Source organism: Aquila chrysaetos, chromosome 9 (assembly GCF_900496995.4).
Source record: "Aquila chrysaetos chrysaetos chromosome 9, bAquChr1.4, whole genome shotgun sequence".
Classification (NCBI taxonomy): Eukaryota; Metazoa; Chordata; class Aves; order Accipitriformes; family Accipitridae; genus Aquila; species Aquila chrysaetos.
In genome coordinates, this window is record NC_044012.1 from 22,275,843 (window position 1) to 22,301,621 (window position 25,779).

Consider the following 25,779-nt stretch of genomic DNA (forward strand, 5'->3'; position numbering starts at 1 on the left):
GTACAGTGCTGTACAGCTTAGCATGGTGCAGTACAGTCCTCTATGTCCCAGTACAGCCCTGTATGGCATGGTGCAGTCCTATACGGCCAAGTACAGCCCCATACAGCCCAGTATGGCCCAATACAGTCCTGCACAGCCCTGTACAGCTCCATATGGCCAAGTACAGCCCAGTATGGCCCTGTACAGCCCAGTATGGTGCATTACATTCCTGTATAGCCCAGTACAGCCCAGTGTGGCCCCGTACCGCCCTGTACAGACCTGTATGGCCCCGTATGGTGCTGCACAGCCCAATACAGCTAAGCACAGCGCTGTACAGCCTACCATGGTGCAGTACAGTCCTCTGTGTCCCAGTACAGCCCAGTGCGGCCCACCGCGTCCCAGTCGAGCCCCCCATTGCAGCCAGTACGGCGCAGAACCGGGCGGGCGGCGCGGCTGCAGGTAGCCCTCCCGGCCGCTAGGGGGCGGGATGGGGGGGCGCGCATGCGCGGGGCGGGGCGCGAGACGCTCGGCCGCGGTGTGAAGTGTGTGCTCGCCAGCCCGCTTGCCGCCGCCGCCGCCATGGCTCTCCTGCACAGCCACCGGCTCCTCACAGCCCCGCGCTTCGCCACCGCCGCCCGCGCTAGGTGAGGGCTGAGGGGCGGTTTAGCTGGTGCCGGCGGAGGGGCTTTCCCGCCGCTGAGGGCCGCGCCGCCGCCGGGCCCGGTGCTGGGCGATCCCTGTAGGGCGAGGCGGGTCGGGGGGTGGGCTGCGGGGTGTGGGCGCTTCGCGGTGGGGGGGGATGGGAAAGCGTGTCCCTCCGTGGAGCCTGTAGGCGCCACCGGTGACGTCGCGGCGGGGAAGGGGGTTGCCGGGGGGACGGCGCGCGGATTGGCTGGGGAATGCAGGAGTCGGGGGGCGCGCGGCACCTCTTCGCGTTCTGATTGGCTGCCGCCGGGCCCGGCGGCCCCAACCTGCCCTTGAGGAACGGCCGTGGAGGGCGCGTGGGCACGCGGCGGGGTGGCGCGCGCACGTGCACCGCGCCGGGGTACCGGCTTGCACCGTGCAACGGGGCCGGGGTGCTGCTGGCGGTGCGCACCCTGCAACGGGACCGGGCCGACCCCCTGCACCGAGAGATGGGGCCGGGGGCATCCTGTGCAGCGGGGCCGGGGTGCTGCTGGTGATGTGCACTGTGCAGCGGGGCCCGGGGGACCCTGTGCACCGAGAAGTGGGGCTGGGGTGATTCTTCTGGTGTGCACTGTGCAATGGGGCCGGAGGGACACCATGCACTGTGAAATGGGGCTGGGGCGCTGCTCCCCACCATGCAGCTTATAGTGAGACCAAGGGGATCCCATGCACCATGAAATGGGCCTGGGAATTGCTCACTGTGTAGTGGGTCTACAGGGACCCGCCATGCACCATGAAATGGGGCTGGGGCCGTGCTGCCAGTGTGCAGTTCTGCCTGTGCTAGAGCTATGCCTTCAGGTGTGCAAAACCTGGTGTGAGTGGGATGGGAGCAAGGGAGGACCAGTGAGGACCACTTCTGCACTGGCAGCTCTGGATTCCACTGTCTCTGAAGCCGGCAGAGGGATGGGTGGAAAGATCCAGGGTGCAGCTGGAGCCCTGTGAAGAGCCCAGAACAGCTCCACAAAGTACAGCTGACCTGAGAGCCGCAGGGCACTGGCTGGCCACACAACCATGACCAAGTGGCCGAGAAGCAGAGCATGCAGAGGGATGTGGGCAAGGCCTTCCTGCTCTCCAGAGCCCTTTGACTCCTGGCCCACACTGGCTCGAGAAGCTTTAAGGAAGAGTTCCCAGCCCTTGTCAGTGCAGGAAAGCAGTGGGGTTTTTTTTTCCCATTCCAGCAGATAAAGAAGGCTATTAGATATTGATTAACCCTGTTCTGTCTAGCGTGGCCCTTTGCTGTCTTGTGAGACAAATGCTCCCAGCCCCTGCTTCTTCTGAGGCAGCCGTCTGGCTTTTCTCAGCAGGTATGGAAGAGCAGCTATCTAGAACTTGTGTTTTCTGCCCTTGACTGTAGCAGGCCTGTGAAAAGTATGCAAGCCCACTGGCAATAGCTTTGCTTTTCTCAAGCTTGTTATACAGCAAACTACAAATTACCAAATTGAATTAAGGTCACTTAAAAGAGACACAGACCATCCCTTTTGTAAGTAAAGAGCCTTTGTGCACAGTCCCCAGTTGTTCCCATGCAGTGTGCGGGGAGAGTGGCTCCTTATCCCGTGACAGGGGATGCTAAGCAGCGATTAGCAGTTTCTGATTCCTTATTTTCAGCATCTTCACGTGGTGCTCTGGTGCTCGGAGCTGTTAGCATTGCTCCGTGCTGGAAATGGTCTTTCTGAAATCAGGACAAAGATTAAGAGATACCAAATGGTTAAAATGGCTCCCTTGACGCACAAATGCTAATTAAGGTGATAACTCAGTCTGCTGGTCTGATGTATCATGAGACAGCTATTTTAAATGCTTTTCTTGGTGGGAAGCTTACTACAGCTGGCTGGGGCAATGAATTTTTAGGCTTGAAAGGACCATAGTAGCCAGCAGCCTGTTGGCATTGTTCTTGTGTAAATATTTGCTTTAGCTGTGGTATCCGGACAGCATTGCCTTTGGTTCCTCTGCTCTGCTCTGCTCTGCTCCGCTCCGCTCCGCTCCGGCTTGCAGAACTGCTGTAGGGGCTTTGGCAGAGGTTTTGAAATCCAGCATCCTATGTGGCTGTACCTCAGGGAACGTGGATTGGCCTTTTCACAATGGAAACGTTCACTGGACTTGTGAACGCTTGCTTAACTACAGGAAAACTTGCTTTTGGGGCTTGGCTTGAGTCCATGAGCACACTCTTAGGTCTCTGCAACTCAGGCCATGAGCTCCACATACATTTTTAAAGGGTGTTGCTGGTTTATGCAGTTCCTGGTGCGTTTTCCTACCCTCTCTGTCCCATCTGTCACGCTGCGCTTGCATGAAACTGGCTTGGAAGACCAGCCTGGCTGAAGCATACGGAGACTGCCTGAATACCAGGTCTGCTCAGCGTCTAAACTCTAACTCGGGCTGCCACTGTTCAAGTCCCGTAGCTGGAAAATGTGCTTTCTTTGGCTTACATTGGATATCCCTCAGGTAGTTCAACCCCAGCTTAGACTTACCTTCATTTAGTTTTCCGCACTGAAATGCCTCCAGCCTGGCAGAGATGTGCAGTTTATAACTTTGACCTTTATTCAAGACCAATGCTCTTTTAATTGCTCAAAATAAAAATATAACGCAGTGCAGAGGCAGCAACATTACAGTAGTGTAGGAGCAGCGGTGTGTTAGGGCTTGTGGCCTCGGATCCGTAGTAGATCTCTTTTCTCAAACCCCTGTTGAGAAAGCTTTGTCTCTGTAATCTCTTGGGTATCCTGATGTGTTCGGGCAACTCAGCCTGGACTTTTTTCTCCTGTCTCCCTGCAAGCTCACCTCCCTGGAAACAGCAGAGGAGTCTTTCTTTGGCCTTCACCTGAAAACCTGTAGGCTGAGAATGGGAAAATCAGTCCTAAACCTACCCTTCGCTGCCTTAAGCCGATAGAAAGACCGGCTCAGAATGAAAGTACTTAACTCTCTGGAGTGCTGCAGCTTAGCCTGCAGGATCAGCATTAATTGCAGCAGTAGTATATATTAGACCCCAGTGACCTGCTTAAGTGTTTGCAGGATCGGGACCTAAATACCCAAAACACTGTAAGCCGCTTGGTGAAAAGGCCAGCAGAAGGAAGGTGCCGCCACTGTCTCAGAAACAGCAGCTCTTTAAAATAGATGGCTGGGCTCCTGCAGCCCTTGATACCAAAATTATCCTAGAGCGGGTAAACTGCAGAGGGCCACGCTCCTGTGCAGAGTGCGTTTCTCTCTTCCCCTGCTCCTCCATTGCCAGGAAGGCGTCACGAGAGGTTTTCCGAAGCAGCGTTGCATGCTGCCTGAACCTGCAGGAGTTTTTTGCCCCAACAGCCCCGTCAGTGTGTCCTGCTCAGGTTGGCTCCCCAGGCTGCTCCCTCCCTGCTGGTGCAGCCCATGTCCCTCTCTGGAGCGTGCTTGCTGCTGGCATGACTCACTCATCCTCCTTTCTAAGTTGATCCTGTACTTAACCAGAGAGGTAATTAAGACTTATTAGTGGTCTAGAAAATGCTAAGCACACATTCCATTTTTAAACTACCTGAGGTGGCTCTGCCTCATGTGTTTGCTGCCCTTTTTTCCACAGAGCCTGTCAAGAGGGGAAATGGAGGCTTTTTATTTGGAAATCCTGTACTGATGGGAAGAGCAGATAAGTCTGAAGAGGACCAATGATGTTTGGGGCTCTGATGAGATGCAATCTACACACACATGCTAGTGCAAAGTGTGTTTATGTAGTGACTAAACTGGGTCTAAATTGACCCAAAACAGGGACAGAGTGGAGGGAGGTGACTTTGTGAGTTCTGCTGATTACATTAGTGTTAGAGCTTCCTTAACCTGCCAGGCCCTGCTGTCTTCAGATGTGCTGTATCTGTCACCACACTGAGCACTCAGCAGGAGGTCTGGCTGGCCCCGAGGTGGCTCCAGGCTGCCGGCATTGCCTGGGGCAGGATCCAGCCCCGGGACAGCATTCCTGTGTTGGGAAAGCTTGTTATCTTGATGTGAGGCAGCCTTCCCCGGGCTGCAAAGCTTTGTAAAGCTGATATGTGGCAGCATTAGCTGTGGGAGCTTCTCTTTTAGCAATCAAGACTGAATCCTGCCCCAGAGGAGATAGACCCAATCTACCTTATTCTTCATGCTCTGTCCCCTGCCAAGCTCAGGGGTCTGGGTAAGTGCCAGTGTGATGCTGTGAGTAAGGATGCTCAGAGCTGAGTGGAGTCGCCTTCTTTAGTAATCCTGTCTTCAAGAGGGGACTGTTACAGCCATAGCCCTCTGCCAGGCAGGTTAAAAACCATCACACCACTTCACTTGCACTACCTACAAGCCTGCAAAGTCTGGACGTAGGGCTGGGCAGAGAGGCTCAGGCCAAAGAGAGAATAGCACGTTTCTTTTTATAGCGTGGTATGGTCTGCCCTTGACATTAAGAGAGCCTTTCCGTCTTCAGGATGTCCTGCCAATAGGGCAGAGGCAGGTGGTTTGTAGAGCGGCTGCTGGAGCGTGTGGCACAAAGCTCCTCCTGATGCAGGGAGGTTTCATGCTTGAAGGGAAGGGGCCTTCACATTGGAGCTTGTCACTTGTCACACTGGGAAGAAAGTGTCCTCTGTGATTTCCAGGAAAACAGCATTTGGCTACGACATCCCTCTTCAAGCGAGGCAGAGCTTGTAGGGCAGGGAAAGGAAATATCATCATTAGGTCAGCCACTCAGCCAATGTTGAAGGAAAAGCAGATTAGTTTTCATGCACAAGAGCCCTTCCAGGAGTTCAGAAGAGGCTCCGTATTCGTGCTTCGTGCAATTGCCTGGGTATGGCCCAGGTTCCCTGGAGGGGACTAATCTATGCGATCCCACCTGTAGGCTGTGAAGAGATGGCACTTGGCCAGAATGTAAGAGTTTAAGTCTTGTTTCCTCGGGCCTTTCTGGTGTCAGCACATAAGGAAAGCATTTCTATGCATTAATAACTTGGAGGTGGTCAGGTATCTTCAGCCACAGTGAACTGAAGCTCTTTGCCCATTCTGCAACGTAAAATGCAGTGCCAGATCATGGGGCATAAAGGAGTTGGGTTTTTTCCCCCTGGATAATTCTCTTACCACTGCTTGTACCTTTTCCAATGGTTTAAAGACAAGATTTGCCTTGAGGTTTTCTCTAGCCATGTTGGTGCACGTCCCTGCCCAGTTCTCAAGCCTGATTCTTAGCTTCTTTTTTTTCCCTTCAGCTCATGGTGGTCCCATGTGGAGATGGGTCCCCCCGACCCCATCCTGGGGGTGACAGAAGCTTTCAAGCGTGACACCAATTCCAAGAAGATGAACCTGGGTGTTGGGGCGTACCGGGATGACAACGGGAAGCCATACGTCCTGAACTGTGTTCGCAAGGTAAGCCTGGTGCTGTCTGCTGGGCAGGGGCAGATCCAGGTGTCGGGCACCGTGGGAGGGTCAGGGAGGGGGAAGGCCTCTAAGCAAGGTTTGCCTGTTGGTCCTTAGAATAAGCTTTGTCTCTAACAGAGCAGGACAGTGTTCTTGGATGTCTCCCTTAGCAGTACTAATGCTTCTAAGACACAACAGAGCCATTAAGTAGTAGGGGATAAAGCAGGGAATATGAGTCCTGTTCCCATCCAGGTGAATCTAATTCGTTGCTGACTTCCATGAGCCCTCCAACCTGGCTGTCCTCTGAACTTCAAGGTGTTTCTTGAATAGGCTGGTGTTCCCTGGGCCAGCCCACATGGGAGGAAAGAGCTGACATTGTCACCTTAATGGATTAGTCTTAGAAATTCTGCTGAGCTGTTGTTACCAGTTTCCCCATAAGCCAGTCTAAAACTCCAGCCCGGGGAACTGGATGTGGACACTGCCCTTGAGGGGATTATGGAGCCTTTCAGGGCTGTAAGTGTAGAAATAGGCTGTTAAATAGCTGGCAGCTGACACACATATTGACTGGCTGGTCTCCTTGGCTCAGGGAGGATGTGTTGTCCATGTTTCTCATCAGCGTGGGGTTTAAAGCCATCCCTTGCCCTCGCTTTCCCTGTGTCAGCATGTGTGACAGCTGGGTCACAACCGGGAGCCTGGGTGGTGTCACAGGAACAGTTTCCTGGCGGTACACGAATGCTGCCAGGGTCTGCCCTGCTGCTCTGGGAGCACAGATAGGGTTCCCAGAGCATCCCAGATATCTCCATCACTGCATTTTTCCCAAGCATGGCTCTTTGTCTGCTGTCCTTGCTGCCACTCTCTGATCCTGTGTTAAGTAAGGACTCGGACTGGTTTCTGATGCAGAATCTGCTTGAAAGAAGTAGAGATTAGCAAAGCTGCGGGGAGCCATGTTTAAAGATTGGGTGAGCTAGCTTTCAGCCTTCAGATCTGGCTGGGATTTCTGGATTTTTTTTAATTTTTTTTTAACCTGCTCCATCTAGTTCAATAACATTCCCAGCATGATGAGGCCCTACAAAGTGCTTGCTGCCCTATCTGGTTTGGGGATGTCTCCCTGTGTAGAGACAATCTCTGCATTTCAGCAACAGTCAAGTCTTGCCTTCCTGCAGGACAATTCCTGCTTGGGCAAAGAAACGTGTGTCCTTGTGCAGCAGTGTTGACTTGTAATGGGCTGGAAGAGGTGGTCTTCTCTGGTGCCAGGTTTCCTGGCTCTGCTGTACCGATGGTAGCACCCACTGAAGGGTCTGGTGGTCACTGGACACTGTGCCCCGTGGTAAAAGCAGGGTTTTGTCTGAAATGTTTACTGCTGCCCCTTGCTTGGAATGAGCCCTGATCTCTGAAGGGAAACTCCTGTAAACCAACCTTTCCCCCTTTTGAGTGAGCAAATGTGAAGAGAAGCGACCTTGAGCTGTCTGCCGTCGTCTCCATGATGATGCCTTCCTTGCTGAATGTGTGTCCTCCTTCCCAGGCAGAGGCCATGATAGCATCCAAGAAGATGGACAAGGAGTATTTGCCCATTGGGGGGCTAGCGGATTTCACCCGGGCATCTGCAGAACTGGCTCTGGGTGAAAACAGTGAGGCTTTCAAGAGTGGCCGGGTAAGGAGCAGGCTGGGAAGCAGGGGGTGGACAGTGCTGTCTGACGCACCATTGGTACGTGGGTGCCCAGCAAAAATGGAAGGACTGGCAGGGCTGCTCATGCCTCTGAGCTGCAAGCTGGCCAGTCCCAAGGCTAACTGCTTCCTCTGAAGGCTGGGGTGAAACAGCCCTTCATGAGGAGGGGAAATAACCTTGCCAGGGGTCCCAACTCCCTGCCCTGCAACTGGAGTTGCTGACCCATGTGGTCCCCTCCAGCCCCATGTCCCTGTTTGGGTGTGCTTCTGCTAATGCTGATGTAGTGACAGGGCTTTCCCTGTATCTTACCATGGCTGCTCAGACTCATGTATTTGTTTCTTCCCTTGCAGTATGTCACTGTGCAGGGTATTTCTGGGACTGGATCTCTGCGAATTGGAGCCAACTTTTTGGTAAGTCCATGGCTGGTGGGGGAAGGAAAGGACATATTTTGACTGGAGCTGAATCTTTGGAGTTTTCTAACTGCTTGAATCTGTTCAACCTGTTTGAATGCTCTGTCTTTCTCTTGATCAGCAACGGTTCTTCAAGTCTAGCCGTGATGTGTATCTACCCAAACCATCCTGGGGCAATCACACACCCATTTTCCGTGATGCTGGCCTGCAACTTCAGGCCTACCGCTACTACGACCCCAAGACGTGTAGCCTTGACTTCTCTGGAGCCATGGATGACATTTCTGTGAGTTGCCTTTCATGCCTGGAAGCAGGGAGCTGATGTGGGGAGATAGGTCACCTTCTTGCTTTAGCCTAAATATGATGCCTGAAGGCACCAAATCAAGGCTAGAAGCCTTGCAGAGCTCATCTAAGCTGTCTATGGCAAGAGTCCCATCTCAGCTGCTGAGGCAAGTGCTCAGATGTCATTAATAATTCATTCTCTGTAACATTTTCCTTAGAAAATTCCAGAGAAGAGCATCATCCTCTTGCATGCTTGTGCTCACAACCCCACTGGGGTGGATCCCCGGCAGGAGCAATGGAAGGAGTTGGCAGCTATGGTGAAGGTGAGCAGTAGAGTGTCCCAGGGGTGCTGTGCTGTTCCTGGGAAAACCACTTCTCTGGGCTTTCGTGGGTGGCATCCGGTCTTCACTGCGCTAAAGGTTACTCGCTTCCCTGAAGCCAGGATGGGCGTCATGTTCCTGTACTGAAGACAGGAGCCAGACAAATGCACTCATAAAGCTTCTAGCTGACCCTCGGACTTTCTGCTGGCACCTTCCCAGGAAGCTGGGGTTGGGAGACATGAAGGGAGAGCAGCAGGGTTGAAAGAGTGAGCTGTTATAGCTGGAGGGGGGCTCCCAGTGCGGTGTTATTAAAAAAGCTGGAAGATCTTTCACGTGCTTGGTGTCTCCTCGCAAGTTTCAGGTGGAAACAGATAGGGGCAGTTTCTTCCTTCATCCTTCTTCTCTTCCTCCCTGCTGCTCCCCCAAGCTGTAGCCAGTGAAATTTGGTTTGGGGATGCCTGGCCATAGTAGTGTCCTGAGAACTGGTAGATACCAAAGTGGCCTCTGGGGCCTACAGATGGCTGTGGGTCTCCTAACCAAGGGGCAGTGTGGCTGGGTTATCTGCCTGGAAGCATTGGAAGGGCTGGCACCTGCCCAGAGGGTTCCCAGGTGGTTTTCCTGGAAACTGATAATACAGGAGACACTGAAATGGAATAATTTATTACTGCTGAACCCAATTCTGCCTCCTGGGCCAGACTGCACATCCCCTAAATGCCCTGGGAGGGTCTTGACCTGCTGTTTTGATGTGTGGTGGGTAGCTGTGGTTTTGGGGCTGCCTTCCTTGTGGCAAAAGAGGGGAACAGCTCTACTTCTGGAGGAGCACAGTTGCAGTTGAGCAGGCCACTGGCTGCATGGCTCTTTTCAGCCTGCTGCCCTGCTCCCTGGAGGGGTGTTCAGCTCCTGTGACACTCTCTCCCCTCTTTGCTGGCAGAAACGAAACCTCCTCGTGTACTTTGACATGGCCTACCAGGGCTTTGCCAGCGGAGACATCAACCGGGATGCCTGGGCTGTGCGGTATTTCATTGAGCAGGGCATTAACGTCATCTTGTCACAGTCCTATGCCAAGAACATGGGGCTCTACGGTGAGTAGGGCAGATGGTGTGGAAATGGTTTCATCCAGGCTGCTGGAGAGACCCTGCTGCCTCTGGGGTTTAGCAGCCAGTGTCTTTCTGCTGCCTGCATTCATCCTGCAGTACTGGTTGGGGCGCAGGAGAGAACCTGCTGGGGGCTGATGGGAGACCCTTCTGGAGAACAGGGCTCTGCTAAAGCTATGTGGCATTTGGATAAGTCCTGTCCCAGCCCTGGGTATCCAAGGGCAGAGGCTGGGACCTGATTGCCCATCTTTCAGGAGAGCGTGCGGGCGCCTTCACAGTGATCTGCAGTGATGCAGAGGAAGCCAAGAGGGTTGAGTCACAGCTGAAGATCCTCATCCGCCCCATGTACTCCAACCCACCCCTGAACGGAGCCCGCATTGCCTCTCTCATCCTGAACACCCCTGACCTACGGAAAGAGTGGTAAGAGGGAACCCCTAATGCTCACGACAGTGAGATGTGAGGTCTCTATGTGGCGGCCCTGTACTGCACTTACCGTCTGCCGCTGTCATGGGCGGCTCATAGCTTCGGGGATACAGTCAGAACTATGTGCCACCCCTTTCTTCTGGAGAAATCCCTGCTTGTGTCCTGGCATCAGCTGGTATTGGTCCAGCCTGACACAAACAGGTTTCCTTGTGTTACGAAGGCAGAAAACACTGTAAAGGAGGGGATAAAGCTCCTCTAGGATTGAAGGCTGCAGGAGGTGCCTATCCGAGGAGTGGAGAAGACTGACTGAGGCATTGTAGCCACGTAGTATGTCTCACATGGGGGAAGCGGAAGCGTAAGCCCCCCTGGGAATAAGACCCAGGAATGTAACCTTCAAGCCCTAAGCCTCCATCCTGGTGTCACCCTGTGCTGCTCTCCCAGCCCCTCGGTGTCAAGTCCCTGCCAGCAGCTGGCCTGGCAGAACAAAGGCTGGCTGTGTGTTGTGGCTTTGCCGGGAGCTGTGTTCCTTTGGCAGGCTGATGCTTGTGCCTGATCCAGGGCCCAGCAGAGATGTCTCAGCTGTGCTGCCTTGGAGCAGGGGATATCTGCCTGCCCTGGGAGGTGCCCTGCGCTCTTTGTTTATCTGCAGATAATTTACCTGGGTTTGGGCACCGCTACCATGAGGCCTCCTACTCACCTGTGGGTTTCAGAAGTAAGAGATGCCTGTACTCTGGTAGTAGTGTCCAACAGCTATGGAATAAATAAAGAGCGGTCACCCTCAGGTACCAGGAGAGAGAAGCAGTTCCCCAGCTGGAGCCACAGGTTCACACTCCCTGGTCTTTGCTTGTCTGCATCCCTGTACAAGGCCCCTCCAGGTGGAGGGAGTTGATTCCCAGTAGTTGGGGGGGGGCAGCAGCATTGTTGTGTCCCAGCCCTGCTTTGAGTGGTTCCTGGGTTGGCTTCTCAGGCTTGTGGAGGTGAAGGGCATGGCTGACCGGATCATCAGCATGCGGACTCAGCTGGTGTCCAACCTCAAGAAAGAGGGATCTTCCCACAACTGGCAGCACATCACTGACCAGATCGGCATGTTCTGCTTCACGGGGCTGAAGCCTGAGCAGGTAAACCACAGTTCCTGTGGTCTCAAGGTGTCATTTGCGGTCCTTGTCAGTAAGATCTTGACTGCAGGTGCCAAAATGAGCCCTCGTAAGCAGTTCTTCCTCCAGGAGGAACATCCTCCAAGCCTGCAGCACTGGAGCATTGTGGGGGCCCATGTCTTGCTCTGTTCCCTGCTGTGCTTGTGGAGGTTGAAAGCAAACATAGCTTGCTTATCTGTCAAAGGAAACAGTCACTTGGTGCTGCTCGGAGGTGACCTTAAAGGTCAGTAGCTCAAGTGAAGTGACTCCCGGCTGAACATCTGCGGTGTTTGTGTGTTGCCCGAGAGCTGAGCAGCATCTCTCTTGGTTTACAGGGTGCACTGCTGGCTCTGCAGGTAGTGGGATGCCATGTCTGCTGGCTCCCAGTTTGCTTTCAGGTCTGGCAAGCTGGGTAAATTTGCACTCTGCTAACAGAGTAGAGGTTGGCCTGTGGTTTGAACTCTGCTCTTTCACCCCAGGTGGAGCGGCTGATCAAGGAGTTCTCCATCTATATGACAAAGGACGGACGAATCTCTGTGGCGGGAGTTACATCGGGCAATGTAGGTTACCTGGCTCATGCCATCCATCAAGTCACAAAGTAAAGACAAAGGTGTGCCCTGGAGCTGGTGGCTCTCCCTGCCCCACCGGTCGAAGATGGGGAGGGAAAGGAAACAAGCAGAATACTTCCAACCACAGCACTTGACGCCGCTGCTGAATGTATCTTGTAGATGAGTTGTAGAAGCCTAGTCAAAACTGCCCTGTGTTGTGGAGCAGGGACATCATTGTTGGCTCCCGTGCGTCACAGCCGTTCTCCCCTGCTGTCCATCCTTTGTCCATCAGCCCCAGCACCTATATGCCCCGGAGGAAGCAAATGCTTAGCACTGCCATCTTACCAGCATAGGCACCAAAGGCTTCCCCCATGTTCATTTCTTCATGAGAAGGCTTTGTGCGGCTGTGGGCTGCTGGCCCAAGTGGCAGCGGGCAGGGAACTGGGTGGGCTGAGTGGGAGGGCTGCTCAGCTGTGCCCCTGCCACCTCCTCAGCTGGCCCCTGCTGCCAGCAGGCTCCATCCTCCTCCATCCTTCTGGCCTGGGACTGGGCAGTGCCAAAGCTGCCCTCCGACAACCAGCTCAGGGGACTTCTCACTGCTAAAATCTGCTCCATTGCTGGCTTCACTCTTTCCATCTGGGAATCTCCTTTCAGGTGTAATTCACCGTGGCATCGGTGTGTGGGGCAGACCATTATGCCTCCTCTAAACCTGCCTGGTTCTCCTGATTTCACTCCCATACCCTGAGGTGAAACAATTTCTCACTCCCCCAATAAGAACCTCCTCTGAAAACTGCTCTCTGTTGGTCTCTGCCTCTCCCTGTTCCTGTACCAACCCCAGCAGCCCTCCCCGCAAAGCAGAGTCTGTGTGTGTGACCCAAAGCTGAGAGGTGGGCCCTGCTGTGCCCACCCTCAGGTGGGAGTGCGGGGTATCCCTCTCATCTACTCTGTTCAGCCAAATTTCTGGTGACACCAGAAAATAGGAGGGAAAGATCCTGAGGGAAGTCTGAGAGCTGACAACTCAAAAACCATTCTGTCTTTCTAAACTGAGTGTCCCTGAGGCTCTGTGACTCACTGGACTCTTATTTTTAATCCAAATAAACTGGGGCATGGCTGTGTTGAGCTGGGGACTGCCTTTTGTCATCGCACAGCTGGATCCTGTCCCTTCTGTGTGCCAAACGTTCCCTCTCGGGGACATGCCAGCACAGGGGATCTGGTATGGCCCATGAAATCGTAATCTCCTGAGAATCCCACATAGAGAGAGGGCAGATCCTACCCGTGTGCCCCAAGAGCACCAGAGGGGTGTAGGCTGAGGCTGCCCCAGGTGGGAATTGATATCATGGAGCTGAAATTGAAGCCTACAGGGTTGAATGTAGGTGTCGGTGAGAGTATTGAGTTCCCGAAGGTCATCTACGCTGTGCCCAGCCACTGGAGCACAACGGAGTTTCTCCCTGCAGCAGGCACGGCTGCCTCTGTAAGTGGAGGTGGAGGGGTTACCTCTGAGTCTGCATGAGCTTTCTCCATCCACTGCTACCTTTCCCCTTTGCAGCTCTACCAGGGCATCGAGCTGAGCAGTCCTTCTTTCTCATGCCTTATCAGAGCAGCCGTGTTCTCCTGCCGGGCTGGGACAGGCCCATCTAGTGCACACTGTCACTGTGTGCTTTACAGGCAGAGAGGGAGCTGCTTGCTGAGGCCGAAGAGGGCTGGAGCCTCCTGCTGCTCCCTGACAAGACGGTTTGCAGTTTTAACGGGGATGATTGTTTATGTGGCCTGCTGCCCGCAGCCGCCGCTTGCCGTGATTTGTGCAATAAACCGCTTTCCGTGCTGCTGCTGCCACCGTGGGTACTGCCCCATGGGGCTGTGCGTTCTCCTGCTGTGGTTTCCCGGTTCTGCCTGGCTCTGGAGCTGCCTTCTCCTGGTTGCGGAGAGCCCTTTTCCCCCGCGTTAGGCCTTTCTGCTACCCATTCTCTGTGACAATAAATATAGAGCTGCAGCACAGCCCTGCATTCTGTCCCTGTCCTTGCCTGCGGGTCCGTCCGGGTTCAGCTGCAGAGCGATGGGGATGGGCTTCCCGAAGGCAGGACCCCGTCGCCGCTGGTTCCCGGGGTTAAGCGTCGCTTCCTGACCGAGATGCCGGCGCCCGGGGGCGGCGGGGCGGGCCGGGGGGCGGACTACAACCCCCGGCGTGCAGCGGGCAGGGCGGTGCCGGCGCTGCGCCGCCGCCGAGCCCGACCGGGGACCGGGGGCCGGCGCCGGGGCCGGAGCGGGCTCCCACCGCCCGGTGAGTGGGGCTGGGGTACGGGGGTACCCGGGGTGGGGGGGAGCCCAACGACCCGCTGGGGCCGCGTCGCGTCCCCGAGGGCATCCCCTGCAAAGGCGGGGTGACCCTCAGCAGCACCGGGCCTTGCTTCTCTTGGAGTGGGGCGCCGGCGGGGCCCCACGCGGGTCCGTGGGTCTGTCGAGTCACCCTCGGAGAAGCGTCTGCTCTCAGGGTCTGTGGTTGTCACCGTCACGGTGGTTTTGCCTGGGGTGAAAGGACAGCCGGACACCCCTCCAGCATCCTCCTTCGGGCCATGGGAGAAGCATCGACTCGTCCGGGTGGGGACTTCAGCCAAAGGGGACCCGCGGCCGCCAGCAGACCCACCGGCCTGGGGACCTGGGACCTGTCCCCTCCGCACTCCTACCCCCGGGGGAGAGGGCTGCCTTTCTTCTTAGCCTGCGCGGACCTGCGGGGTTTTTTCCCCTTCCTCAGAAATCCCTGAAGAGGATTCGTAGCACGAGCATGGGGTTTAACTAGCCTAGAAGCAAAGGGTGGGCTGGTCAGGAAGAGTCTCCGGAGACATCGTCTAGGAAAAAAAACGAGATTTCCCTTGGCTGTGTAGGTCTCTGCAAAGCCCTGCCAGGTTGTGAGGGTTGGTCTCCTTCAGCTCTGAGGCACTGGGATGAGATCTGGGCTGTCCAGCCCCCAAGGGCTGCAGTGCTGGAAACACCAGATCTTCAGATCCAAAAGCTTCTGAGACACCTCATGCTGGTGGTTACCCTGGGGGTGCAGTGGAAGGGGCCAGTCCTGCTTTTCCTGATGACATGGTGTTTCTGCTGCATGCATGGATCGTTCCTCTTGAGCCCAGCCTTGACCTTTACTCGGGAGCGCATGCACAGCGGCTCTTGCAGAGCTTACAGGAATTGGGGTTGGAAATCAGGAAGCAAGCTGTGACTCTGGGTCTCGTGCCCGCAGAAAGGCGAGTCCTGCCGTGAGGCTGCAGCTCCCCAGCCCTGCGGCTGGGGCTCAGTCCCCCATCCGACAGCAGCGGTGTCCTCATCCTGGGTTTGGGGGATGAGAGGTGAGTTTTCCTGCCGTATCTCTGCTGGCGTGAGGATGCCTGCGTGCTGTGACCCCCACGCTGAGACCCAGGGAACTCATTTCCGCTGTGCCCCTGTCTGATGCCTAGGCTGTCCCTTGTTAACGTACCTTAATTAACACTTACCATGTCCTTCTTAATCTCCTTCTAGGAGCAGTGAAGTGCCTGACCCCCGTGCTGCTGCGGTCCCAGCCTGCCTGTTCGCTGCCCTCCCTGCCTGATGGAGCGAGCGCTGGCAGAGGACCCTTCTCGAGGTGGCCGGCTGAGCCCGGTGCAGGAGTGCTAGTGGGACGTGGATGGTGGCGTGTGCCACCCTAGGAGGGACGATGGCTCAGGGCACCGGGAGCATCAACAGTGACTACAAGGATTGGGAGTGGAGCGCTGATGCTGGGGAACGAGCCAGGCTCCTGCAGAGCCCCAGCGTGGAGACGGTGCCAAAGAGCGGAGAGAGCCAAGGAAATGGTCTGGGGGCCACGTCAGCTTTGGGAGCCGTCTTCATTGTGGTCAACGCTGCCCTCGGGGCTGGGCTGCTCAACTTCCCCGCCGCTTTCAGCATGGCTGGCGGTGTGGCCGCGGGCATCGCACTGCAGATGGTGAGAGGGTGGGGAAGGGACAGTCCCCTCTCACACCCTGGGAGGGGGCGTAGGGGGAACATGTGGAGCCCCAGAAGGGGCTCAGGTAGGACCTGGCTCCTGGGAAGAAGCCCTGTTGGGTGAGGTGCACCAGAGATGCTCAGTGTGTTTGGGGTGGCTGCCCGGGGTGGCTTTGGGGACCTCGTCATGCTGCTGCCTCAGTGTGTCCTCCCTGTGTCTTCCCCACCCCAGTGCATGTTGATCTTCATCATCGGAGGCTTGGTCATCCTGGCGTACTGCTCACAGGCCAGCAACGAGCGGACCTACCAGGAGGTTGTGTGGGCAGTCTGCGGGAAGGTACCTGGCGTGCTGTGCGAGGTGGCCATCGCTGTCTACACCTTTGGCACCTGCATTGCTTTCCTCATCATCATCGGAGACCAGGAGGACAAGAGTAAGTGTGTCCCATGGGGGAAAAAATAACCAGTTGCTGTCCCTTCAGCTGGAAAGGGACAACCTGACCGCCCTGGTTGTCCCCGCAGTCATTGCTGCTCTGGTGACGGAGCCTGAGGAAGCTGGGAGCAGCCACTGGTACACGGACCGCAAGTTCACCATCAGCATCACTGCCTTCCTTCTCATCCTGCCCCTCTCCATCCCCAAAGAGATTGGCTTCCAAAAATATGCCAGGTGGGTGGGGAGAGCCCTCTGGGGCTGGGAGCCGGGGTGGGCCAGCCAGCACCCACCTAAGCACGGTCACAGGGGACAGGGAGTGGAAATGCCGTGGTTCTAGTGCCGTATCTGCCCGCTCGCCCCTGAGGGGTTGGATATCTCCTCTTCTACCTTCCTGTGCCTTGGTTTCCCCATCTGGGAAGCAGAGGAGCTGCTGAGCACCACGCAGCCATAGTGTCCTACTCCGGGGCTTGTGTCCCTCCCTTCTGCTTGCTGGAGGAAGCGGGGAGAACTGCTTTCAACTGCATTGTCCCCTGTCTTTGGAGTTGGCCATCCAGCAGCAAGGAGAGCCAGTAAGGGTCCCCGGGCCAGGTGGTGTGCAGGCCAGCCCTGCTCCACCAAACATCTTGGTGTAACCTGGCTGCTGGAGCTGGACCAGGGCTACCGAAGAGTGTCACTTCTTTAACACTTGCCTCTTTCTCCTGCCCAAAACCCAGTCCATCCCCTTGCTGGCAGGTCTGCCACTCACAGTGGCACGAAACAGCCCCCAAGCGCAGCAGGATTGCGTTGGCATCTGCTCTGGGGACAGTGGGTGACAGTGCCTGGCCTATTCCCGTGGGAAGGGAGAGCAGGGGTGGTCCTGGTGGGGAGGAGTGGGCTGGCCTGGGCTGTGCAGGGAGGAAGATGGGTCTGAAGAGCCTGGGAGGAGACCCTCCATAGAGCAGGCAGGCAGCACGCTGACAGTCTCCTGTCCCCTCTTGCAGCTCCCTAAGCGTGATTGGCACCTGGTACGTCACGGCTGTCATTATCATCAAGTACATCTGGCCTGACAAGGAGCTGGTGCCTGTGGAGATCCCCACCAGGTGAGTGCAAGAGACGTGATGCTGACGGTGGCCATCACAGCACTGCAGAGCCAGGCAGGGGTGCAGGAGCCAGGGCTGCAAAGGCTGGGGACAAATCCTTCCCGAGTCCCATCCCTGGGCCTGGAGATGCTGCATGTTGCTGCCAGAAGCTCCCAAGTGGCTGCATCTCTGCATGTTTCAGAGAAGCAGGTGGTGAAGGAGAGGAAAAAGACCTCTTGGACGTCCCCACGGCTCCATCGCAGGTTTTGAGGAGGGCTGATTGACTTTTAGCTCTGATACTGCCAGGCCCAGAGCTCCCCGTGCAGTGCTTGTGCTCACCCAGCAACCAGGGCTGTGTCCATTTTAGGATGATTTTGGTTATTTTCTTGGCCAGCACAGCCCCTGTGGCTTGTCCTCACGGTTTGGGGACATTTATGAACCCAGCATGGGCAGTGGGAATTTTAAGGCAGACCAAAGTTTAGACCAGTTTTTGGCACTGCCCAAGTAGATTCTTATTTTTTACTGATGTTTTTATTTCTGTAAGTCTTCAGTTTTGGCTGGGTCTGTCTCAGTGAAAGGCCATGGTCTTCAGGGAGTGCCGGGTCCCAGGAAAACCTCGCTCTGTGTGAAGGCATTGTCCTGGGTGGGAGGACGTGGTAACAGCAGAGGAGCGAGCCCATCCTGAGCACCCCCAGTTCATCCTCCCCTAGGGTGCTGGGTGGGGGGCACAGGGGGCACTGGACTGACCAGTGGGTATTTCTCTCCCACCAGCCCCTCCACCTGGACAGCCGTCTTCAATGCCATGCCCACCATCTGCTTTGGGTTCCAGGTAAGGCCACGAGCCTGGTGCTCCCCTTCCCACCCTGCGGCCACCTGGGTGGGGGACCGGTGTGGTCCAGGAATACTCCCCTGAACGATCAGCCAAAACCCTTCCTGTGTGCTCACCACATGGCTTTGCGAGGGGGCTGAAGCCAATTTAATATCTTGCCACCCCTGGATAGAGATGGATCAGTTTTACCCCAGCTGAGAAGTCCAGGGCAGCCTGTCCCCTGGGTTTTCTTCTCCAGCAACAAACCTGGGGGGATCATGATATCACGACAAACCCGGGGATTTCATGAGTGGCATCCGGCTTGGCTCCCCATGACTTCAGCTCAGCCCATCGCATGTCCCTGCTCTCTCTCTGTGTCCCTGGCAGTGCCACGTGAGCAGTGTGCCCGTCTTTAACAGCATGAAGCAGCCAGAGGTGAAGACCTGGGGGGCGGTGGTGACAGCGGCCATGGTGATCGCTCTCTTCGTCTACACGGGCACTGGTGAGCGAGGGGAGGCCGTGTGAGTGTGGCATGGTCCTCGGAGGGGTGGTGAGCTTCTGGAGGGCAGGGACCCTCTGGTCAGCAGAGGAACTGAGCGGAAGGAGAGGGGAGTCCATTTAACCCCCCCTGTGATGTGCCCTGTGCCATATCCATCCAAGTCTGGTCCCTCAAACACAAGTGCAGGAGGCTTGTTCCCGTCCCCCGCTGACTGCTCCCTTCCCGGCAGGCGTCTGCGGCTTCCTGACTTTTGGGGCTGGTGTGGAGCAGGACGTCTTGCTCTCCTACCCCTCCAATGACATCCCTGTTGCCCTCGCTCGGGCCTTCATCATCCTCTGCGTGCTGACATCCTACCCTATCCTGCACTTCTGCGGCCGGTGAGCATTGGGAGAAGGCGGGCTGGTATGGGCAGGAGGGGCAGTGTGGGGAAATCCCTCTGCCCTGCATCTGTGCCCGCAGGGCTGTCTTGGAGGGTCTCTGGCTCCGCTACACTGGGGTGACGGTGGAGGAGGATGTGGTTCGGGAGCGGAGGAGGCGCCTGCTTCAGACTATCAGCTGGTTCCTCCTGACCCTCCTCCTGGCACTCTTCATTCCCGACATCGGCAAAGTCATCTCTGTCATTGGGGGCTTGGCCGCCTGCTTCATCTTCGTCTTCCCAGGTAGGGCATCCTGGGATGCTCAGGGGCCAGCGGCGGTCTCTTGGCCTTGTGTCTTGAAGAGGGAGGGAGCAGGATGGAGACGCAGGAACCGGGAGGTCTTTAGAGAAGGACGAAAATGTGGTGTGAGGTCGGTCAGCAGCCCAACTATTTTGACTGGACTCCATGCTCTGTAACGGGGAATGCAGCTCCCTGGCTTGTGGGGTGTCTGCTCAGTCCCCGGGCGACAGTCCTCATCTGGGTCTAATTTGCCTCCCCTGCCTTTCAGGGCTCTGCCTGATTCAAGCCAAGCTCTCTGAGATCCAGGAAACCAGGGCAATCAGGTAACTGAAACATGCTTCCTCTCTCCCCTGCTTCCCCTGTGGATATTGGGGTGGAGGTCCCCTCTAAATGTGCCTTGTCCTCCTGCATCTGCAGCTGGTGGGCCCAGGTCAGCTATGGGGTGTTCATGGTCACCCTCGGAGCCTTCATCTTTGGACAGACCACTGCCAATGCCATCTTCGTGGATCTCACAGCCTGACTCCTCCTCCAGGCTGGACTGCACTGCTGCTGCTGAGGGGATGCAGTTTTCCTCTAGGACCAAAGGGAAGTGGGGAGAAAACATGTTGACGCGTTGGGAAGATCCAAAAGGAGCGTTGTAATCTGGGGCTTGGCTGAAAGAGCCCTGTGGTGGTTTGTATCTCGTTGTCTTAACGCACCAGGCAGTCAGGCTTCTCCTCTCAGCCCTGACTCCCTGGTGAAGCCAGAGCATCACTGCAAGGGGACCTGTAGTCCAGGTCAAGCCCTTTCTGCCCCGCCAGGGTAGACATCACTACCTTAGACATCACTAAGGGGTTGCAGTTGGGGTTTGCGAAGGCATGCTGCTCTCATCCGTCTACCCCTGTGCTGGTGGAGCTCCTCTCCACAGCTTAAACTCCTTCTTCTCCCAATGTTGGAGGGAGACAGTGCATCTTGCATAACGGGAACTAGTAATCATGTTTATCAGACAGGGTGACAACCCCCTAGTCCTCTTCTGTGTCAGTGTTTGGTTCGGTTTGAACTCTGCTTTCCCGTGGCCCATCTCACCGGTCTCCTACCCTTACTCTTACATCTCCCTCCGCCTGGGCTGCACTTTCTGTTACAAAGTGGGACCGTCATCTTCAGCCTGACTGGTCAGGAGGAGCCTGGGGTAGGGACAGACCAGTGCAATGTTTCCCCTGCCAGGGGTTGCTCGCTCACTAGAGAAGGTGCTGTGGCTGCATCGACCTACTGGAGACACTACGCTAGAGCAAAGCTCTTCTGCCAGTTTCCAATCCTGTTCTTCCAGGAGGTGTCCAGGGAATGGGATTGGGCCAGGTGTAGGTTTTAAGGGATGCTTTGGGGATAAAGCAGTCAGTATTAATCTGGTTTATATTGTACCCTTGGTTGTTTACACTCTCTGTGACTGGTGTTGCTCTGGCCAGTCCCTCTGTTGCCTGTCTGGATGATAGTTTCACTTTTTCTTTCTCTGAGTTGAGCAGTTGCCCCAGCTGCAGATTCGGTTGAGGGTGTTAAACTTCAACAGCAAACTGCTCTTGTTCAGTCCTTGAGTTCTCTTGTTCCTTGTTTGGGTTCTAAAACCCTGGGGGAGGGAGGGAGGAATTCGTGTGTGTCTATCGCTGCATCTGTGCTGAGGGTCCAGCCCAGCTTTGAGCACCACTGGGCTTTGCCCCTCCTGCACCTTCTGGAAAAAGCCCAGGCTGTTGTGGTGGGAAGGTGAAGCATGGTGTGCTTCTGTACTTCTCACCATGGCTCTCTCCCTGTGACCAGCAGCAGTGGGTGGGAGGACAGCATGTGCGTGCTTCTCCATGTGGAAACGTTTGGTCTTTCCCTACCAATGCTTGAGGTGTGTAAATGGGGACCTCACTGCCACTCCTCGGGATGCGATGAGGAGACCCAGATGGAGAAGGAGGAAGAAAAGCCCCAAGCACAGCATGAATGTTTGAGGGAACCTGTGAAGGCACGAGTCCCTTCTGCCTCCCCCAAGGTACCTCCAACCTCCATCCCCTCAACTTTTGACAAAACCAGGCTCCAGCAAACCCCCCCCATTCATACGGCACTGGCTGCCTCTCAAGGCCCTTTGCCCGGCTCCTGCCTGAGAGCAGGTGCTGGGCCTTGGGGGAACCCTTGGCATAAAGAAGAGGGTGCCCACCCCACTGCCACCCCACCCTGCAGATCGCTCCTCCTGGACGTGGGGAGCACCGAGCCACCTCCCATGGAGCCCAGCAGAGATGCTGGAGGCTCAGCAGATGCCAATGCCGAGATGCCTTTCAGTGGCCATCCCCCATCAAGATGGAGAAGGGTTTGGTGCCTGGTGGGTTTTGTGGCTTTGGCTTTCCCAAAGGTGTGCTGGGCATGAGGCAGTCCCACGGCCGAAGTGGAGGCAGACACAGTGTCCCACGTCTTTGGTTGTCACCCAAGGAGCCGCTACACTCCCTCAATGCCCCCCAGGGGGTCCTCATGGCTGAGGGCAGGGGGGTACGGAGGTGCTGCAACCATTTCTCTGTTTGCCTTACCGCTCCCCTGACTGTTTACAAACACCGGCCTTTTAAAATGTATTTTCTACGTGCAGAAAGCGGAGGGACCTCGACTCAATAAAAGTGACGTTGTGGTGCGTGCACCAGGTGGGCATGAGGTGTTTTCTGTGGGGCTGGGGGAAGGACATCTCCTGGGTGGGATGGGGGGGATGAAGCCCTTGTCCTGAAACGCCACGCCAGCTCTCTGAGCTTTGGGGTGGACGGCATGGGGCCAGGGGTGGCTTTCAGTGCCGACCCCATGGCGGCGGGTCCCCTGCCAGAGGTGAGGCCCCATCGCCTTCCTCAGGCCCTCGCACCCTGGGGTGGGTACCCTCGTACCCGGGGCCGGGAGCTGTCGGGGGAAGTCCTGGGGATCCTCATCCCGGTGTTGTCCCCCAGGGCTGGAAGGCCGGTGGGAAGGGGCCGTCCTGGGGTTTCGGGACACGGGTGGTGACCCCGGCTCTGGGCGGCTGAGGGGGTCGGTGAGCTTCCTCTCCAGGACCGAGGCCAGCGAGCCCGGAGCGTGCAAATGGAGGGGAGATTTCGGGGCAAAATGGTCCCTGCAGCGGCCTGGGGGGAGGCTGCAGCCCTGCAGTGCAGGGAGCGCGGCACCAGCCCCGCGCCGCCATGTTGTGGGGATGCAGCGCCTGGGGCCGTACTACCGCACTGCAGGGCGGGGGGGATGAAGCGGCCGGGCCATAGCCCGCGCTCTGGGCCGTACCAAGGCAGCGCGGGGGGAGGCGCTCCAGTACCTCGGCCCCTACCACGACGCTGCGCGGGGGGGAGTTGGGGGGGACTACAGTGCTTGGGGCCGTACCACCGCCCGGGGGGAGGAGGGCGGGGCGGGGGGACGGGGCGGAGCGCACCACTGGGGTAGGGGCACCCCCCCCCCCCCCCATGACTCCGCGCGCCCTTTGGCTCTCCCCGCCACTTCCCCTTCCCGCTCCGCCCCAGCGCAGCCCCCCGCGTTCATTGGTCGGCCTTCCCAGCTCGGGTTAGCCGCTGATGCGCATGCGTAATCAGAGAGGCCTGCCAGCGCTGATTGGCCAGAACGGTAGGAAAGACTCCGGCCGATCTCGGCCAATGGACGCGCGGCACTGGCTCCGCGCGGAGGGCCGGGCGAGGGCGGGGGGGAGGACGGCACAACGTCCGCCCCAGAGGTCGCGCCGCGCTGATTGGGCAGGTCGCGCGCGGCCCTACGCTCTGATTGGGGGAGCCCCAGACCGGGGGGCGGGAGGCTCGACGGGCGCCCCGCCCACCCGCGCCCCCGCTGCCCCCCCCCCGCTGGCGTGCCGCGAGGGGACGGGGGAGGGGAAAGGCCGCGACGTGAGCGCGCGACCCCGTCCGCCATTTTGTAGCGAAACGGCGGAGGCGAGAGGATAAAAGCGCGAGCGGCCCTAGCCCGCTGCCTCGCTCCGGCTCCCTACGCCCCCTGAGGTGAGCGTCTGTCCTGTCCCGTCCCCCGTCGTCGTCCCCGTTCCCCCCCCCCCCCCCCCCCCCCCCACCGCCGGCAGAGCCCCGGCCCCGAGGGGTGGGCTGCTGTGTCTGTATGTGGGGGAGCACCGGAGACTCCGGGGCGCCGGGGGTCGCGGCGGCGGTCTGCCCGCGGGGGTAGTGGACGGCGTTGTAGGCCGCGGCGGGTTCGGGCGCCGGCGGAGGGGGGGGGGGAGGTGGCGGAGCCGGTAGACGGAACCCGGCCGGCCGGCCCGCCGTTTCCGGGGTGCGTGTGGGGTAGCCTGTGGGGGCCCCCGCGGCCTGGCCTGGCCTGGCCTGCGCCGCTCCCCGGCCAGGCCCTCGCCTCTTCGCCGCCGCCCGTTTCTTCAGCCGGCGTCCGATCGACAGGAGGAGCAGCGGAGCAAACTTTGAAAGGCTTTGGCTCGGCTCGGCCCGGCCAGGGCGGTGCGGGCCGGTCGTGGCTCCGGGCGAGAGCCGCGGGTGTTTTCAGGTCCGTGGGCTGCTGCTTGCGGCTCTCGCTGCGGGGCGGGGGGGGAGGGAGGCTGCGGCGGCGGCAGGCTGGACGGTGATCGTTTCGAGGGGGCACGGAAGTCTTCGGCTTTTGAGCTGTTTTCGTTTCTCTTCCCCGTCTGCTTTTGTAGCCCTGATGGTGACAGGTGGAGCTCTGAGAGGCTGGGGAAGGGGCCGGTGCCGGGCCCACCCCTGAGCTCGGCTCAGTGGCCTCTTTAGAAGATCGGCATTGTTGTGACTTAGTGGAAGAAAACAAGTAACCTGTAAAAAAGTGAGCTCTAGGAAGTTATCTGGTGACATAACCTTCCAGCAGACCGCCTTGAAGAAATGGCTCTCAGTGCTGTTCTCCAGTTAAGAACATGCTGCCCAATAAAGTGGACTTGCTTATTTTGAAACTAGAAATAGCAACAGTTGGCTGTTTTGACAGATATGGTATTGTTAGAAATAGCTCCTTTGCAATAGTTCTCTAACTCGGAGTGGTACTGTGTTCTTTTTATATGGTAAGGCTTGTGAGCAGTCATAGTTTAATTTCAACAAGCCACAAACAGTTTGGACTGTATTTACAACAGAAGTGATATAATACTAAAAAATATAAAACCAGACACTTAGTCTGTTGATACATCATGAGCTTAGACTGTTTCTGAATCCTGCTTGTTATAAGGAAGCATGACATCTGCTCTTAGTGGAACATTTTTTTTAAGTGGGTAGCAAAACAGGTATGACACCTGACAAGACATTCTTAGTGCACACAACTTAAGTGTTTCCTGTTTCTAAGGTAACTATGTTGGCATTGACTGAAATTACAGGCAGGATGAGTCCAAGTGAGGTGACTGTCTTATAAACAGGAAACAAATGTAGTTGGTAATAGATTTGTTTGCCCTTTCTACACTTGTTATTGTCTTGGTTTTTTCTGCCCTTATACTTTGAAGTTTGCTGTTCATTGTTGATCCTATTGGTCTGGTGTCTCCAGACCAAACTCATGGCAAGCTTGCTGTCTACCTCTCTCCTCTTTAGAGAAACACCTAATCCTGTTCATCTTTCTGGCATAGTGCTCCTAGATATTTAATTCATTATAACTGATGCCAAAATGGCTACTGTTGGTGTTCAGTTGAGTAAGTGGAAGAGAAACTGTGCAAACATAACTTAGGAAAAGTGGTCAGTGATGTTTTGTGTCCCTGTGATGGGTCATTGCTAAATCACGTTGGGAATTCTTATCACTAAGAATCATGGTTGAGGACATGACTATTATAGCCAGATTTTTCTTTTGTTCTAAAACCATCCCCATTATATGAATACTGCAGTTCTCCTTTGCCTTTTGAAACAGCATTTGACTGTTCTAAAACACTTTCTGGACGGGAAAATGGCACAAAGCCTTTGAGAACAGGTCCTTAAATTGCTTTCACATCCCTCCAACAGAAACTTTATCCTACAGTGTTTGACTGAAGGGAAAGTGGGAAGTGAGAGTTTCTTGGCTTTTTTTTTTTTGTAAACAATCCTAGCTGAGATGTGAAAATGCCTGAAGTGGCCATGTCATGATTGATGCATGCCTGATATATTTGAGGTAGATTCCAAACCTGAAGCTTAACTGGCCGTAGTGTATGGGAACAAACGTATGTGCTTAGTTCAGCTGCTGTCTGTAAACTAAAGTTACAGTGTCTGATCAGCATCAAGGCTTCCAACTGACTGGAGTTGTGTGCAGTTTTCCAGTACATGGAATGTTTAGCTGGCTTTTCTATGTGTAAACACCTACATTTGAACTGGTTAAATTAATCAGGAGCTTATTTTACTGTTCATGTGACTTAGACTGCAAGGTTTTTCTCTCTGTAGATTTCAGAATGATAGACATCCTGAAATGTAGCTTAACTATGGTATGATTCAAAACCTCCTTTCCCCCTTGGAGTGCTCTTCATGGGGGGCTTCTGAGAAGTGTGCTGCTCTTCCATATGTTCTGTTCGTGCATGGGTTTGAGAAGTGGGTAAGAGACTGTTCACTGGTTTAGCAGTGGTGCTTTTAGCATGTTTTATATGATGCTTTT

General features: G+C 56.1%; 3 protein-coding genes across 18 annotated transcripts in view; all 3 read left to right on the forward strand.

The window, feature by feature from the left end:
• The first annotated feature begins 477 nt into the window (after positions 1 to 477).
• On the forward strand, positions 478 to 12,965 carry GOT2 (glutamic-oxaloacetic transaminase 2). Its single transcript, XM_030025025.2, has 10 exons — positions 478 to 623; positions 5,826 to 5,982; positions 7,496 to 7,624; positions 7,990 to 8,049; positions 8,171 to 8,332; positions 8,547 to 8,651; positions 9,580 to 9,730; positions 9,997 to 10,162; positions 11,133 to 11,283; positions 11,778 to 12,965. The coding sequence occupies exons 1-10, from the start codon at positions 481 to 483 to the stop codon at positions 11,898 to 11,900; spliced, it is 1,347 nt and encodes a 448-aa protein (XP_029880885.1). The 5' UTR covers positions 478 to 480; the 3' UTR covers positions 11,901 to 12,965.
• Positions 12,966 to 14,000: 1,035 nt separating this feature from the next.
• Positions 14,001 to 21,883, forward strand: SLC38A7 (solute carrier family 38 member 7). 3 transcript variants are annotated; one of them, XM_030025018.2, is made up of 12 exons: positions 14,108 to 14,124; positions 15,079 to 15,184; positions 15,354 to 15,795; positions 16,027 to 16,225; positions 16,314 to 16,458; positions 17,205 to 17,303; positions 18,054 to 18,111; positions 18,478 to 18,592; positions 18,819 to 18,966; positions 19,049 to 19,248; positions 19,514 to 19,568; positions 19,663 to 21,883. In XM_030025018.2, the coding sequence occupies exons 3-12, from the start codon at positions 15,499 to 15,501 to the stop codon at positions 19,763 to 19,765; spliced, it is 1,419 nt and encodes a 472-aa protein (XP_029880878.1). In that variant the 5' UTR covers positions 14,108 to 14,124; positions 15,079 to 15,184; positions 15,354 to 15,498; the 3' UTR covers positions 19,766 to 21,883. The 3 variants fall into 3 exon arrangements, with proteins under 3 accessions (XP_029880879.1, XP_029880878.1, XP_029880877.1); XM_030025019.1 differs by lacking the exon at positions 15,079 to 15,184 and having other exon boundaries at positions 14,001 to 14,124; XM_030025017.2 differs by lacking the exon at positions 14,108 to 14,124 and having other exon boundaries at positions 14,173 to 15,184.
• A 1,161-nt stretch (positions 21,884 to 23,044) lies between these two features.
• The window catches only part of CNOT1 (CCR4-NOT transcription complex subunit 1), a 59,765-nt gene continuing 57,030 nt past the window's right edge, over positions 23,045 to 25,779 (forward strand). For all 14 annotated transcript variants that reach the window (XM_030024949.2, XM_030024955.2, XM_030024951.2 and 11 more), the window contains exon 1: positions 23,045 to 23,216. The gene's annotated coding sequence lies outside the window, so the exon portion shown is untranslated. The remainder of the gene's footprint in view (positions 23,217 to 25,779) is intronic.

Excerpts from the sequence above, each read along its gene's own strand:
- GOT2 (XM_030025025.2), top strand. The coding sequence starts at position 481 with ATGCGCGGGGCGGGGCGCGAGACGCTCGGCCGCGGTGTGAAGTGTGTG. Across the intron at positions 5,983-7,495 it reads TCCTGAACTGTGTTCGCAAG|GCAGAGGCCATGATAGCATC; the intron begins GTAAGCCTGGTG and ends CCTCCTTCCCAG. Across the intron at positions 9,731-9,996 it reads CAAGAACATGGGGCTCTACG|GAGAGCGTGCGGGCGCCTTC; the intron begins GTGAGTAGGGCA and ends CCCATCTTTCAG.
- SLC38A7 (XM_030025019.1), top strand. The coding sequence starts at position 15,499 with ATGGTGGCGTGTGCCACCCTAGGAGGGACGATGGCTCAGGGCACCGGG. Across the intron at positions 15,796-16,026 it reads CGGGCATCGCACTGCAGATG|TGCATGTTGATCTTCATCAT; the intron begins GTGAGAGGGTGG and ends TCCCCACCCCAG. Across the intron at positions 16,226-16,313 it reads CGGAGACCAGGAGGACAAGA|TCATTGCTGCTCTGGTGACG; the intron begins GTAAGTGTGTCC and ends TTGTCCCCGCAG.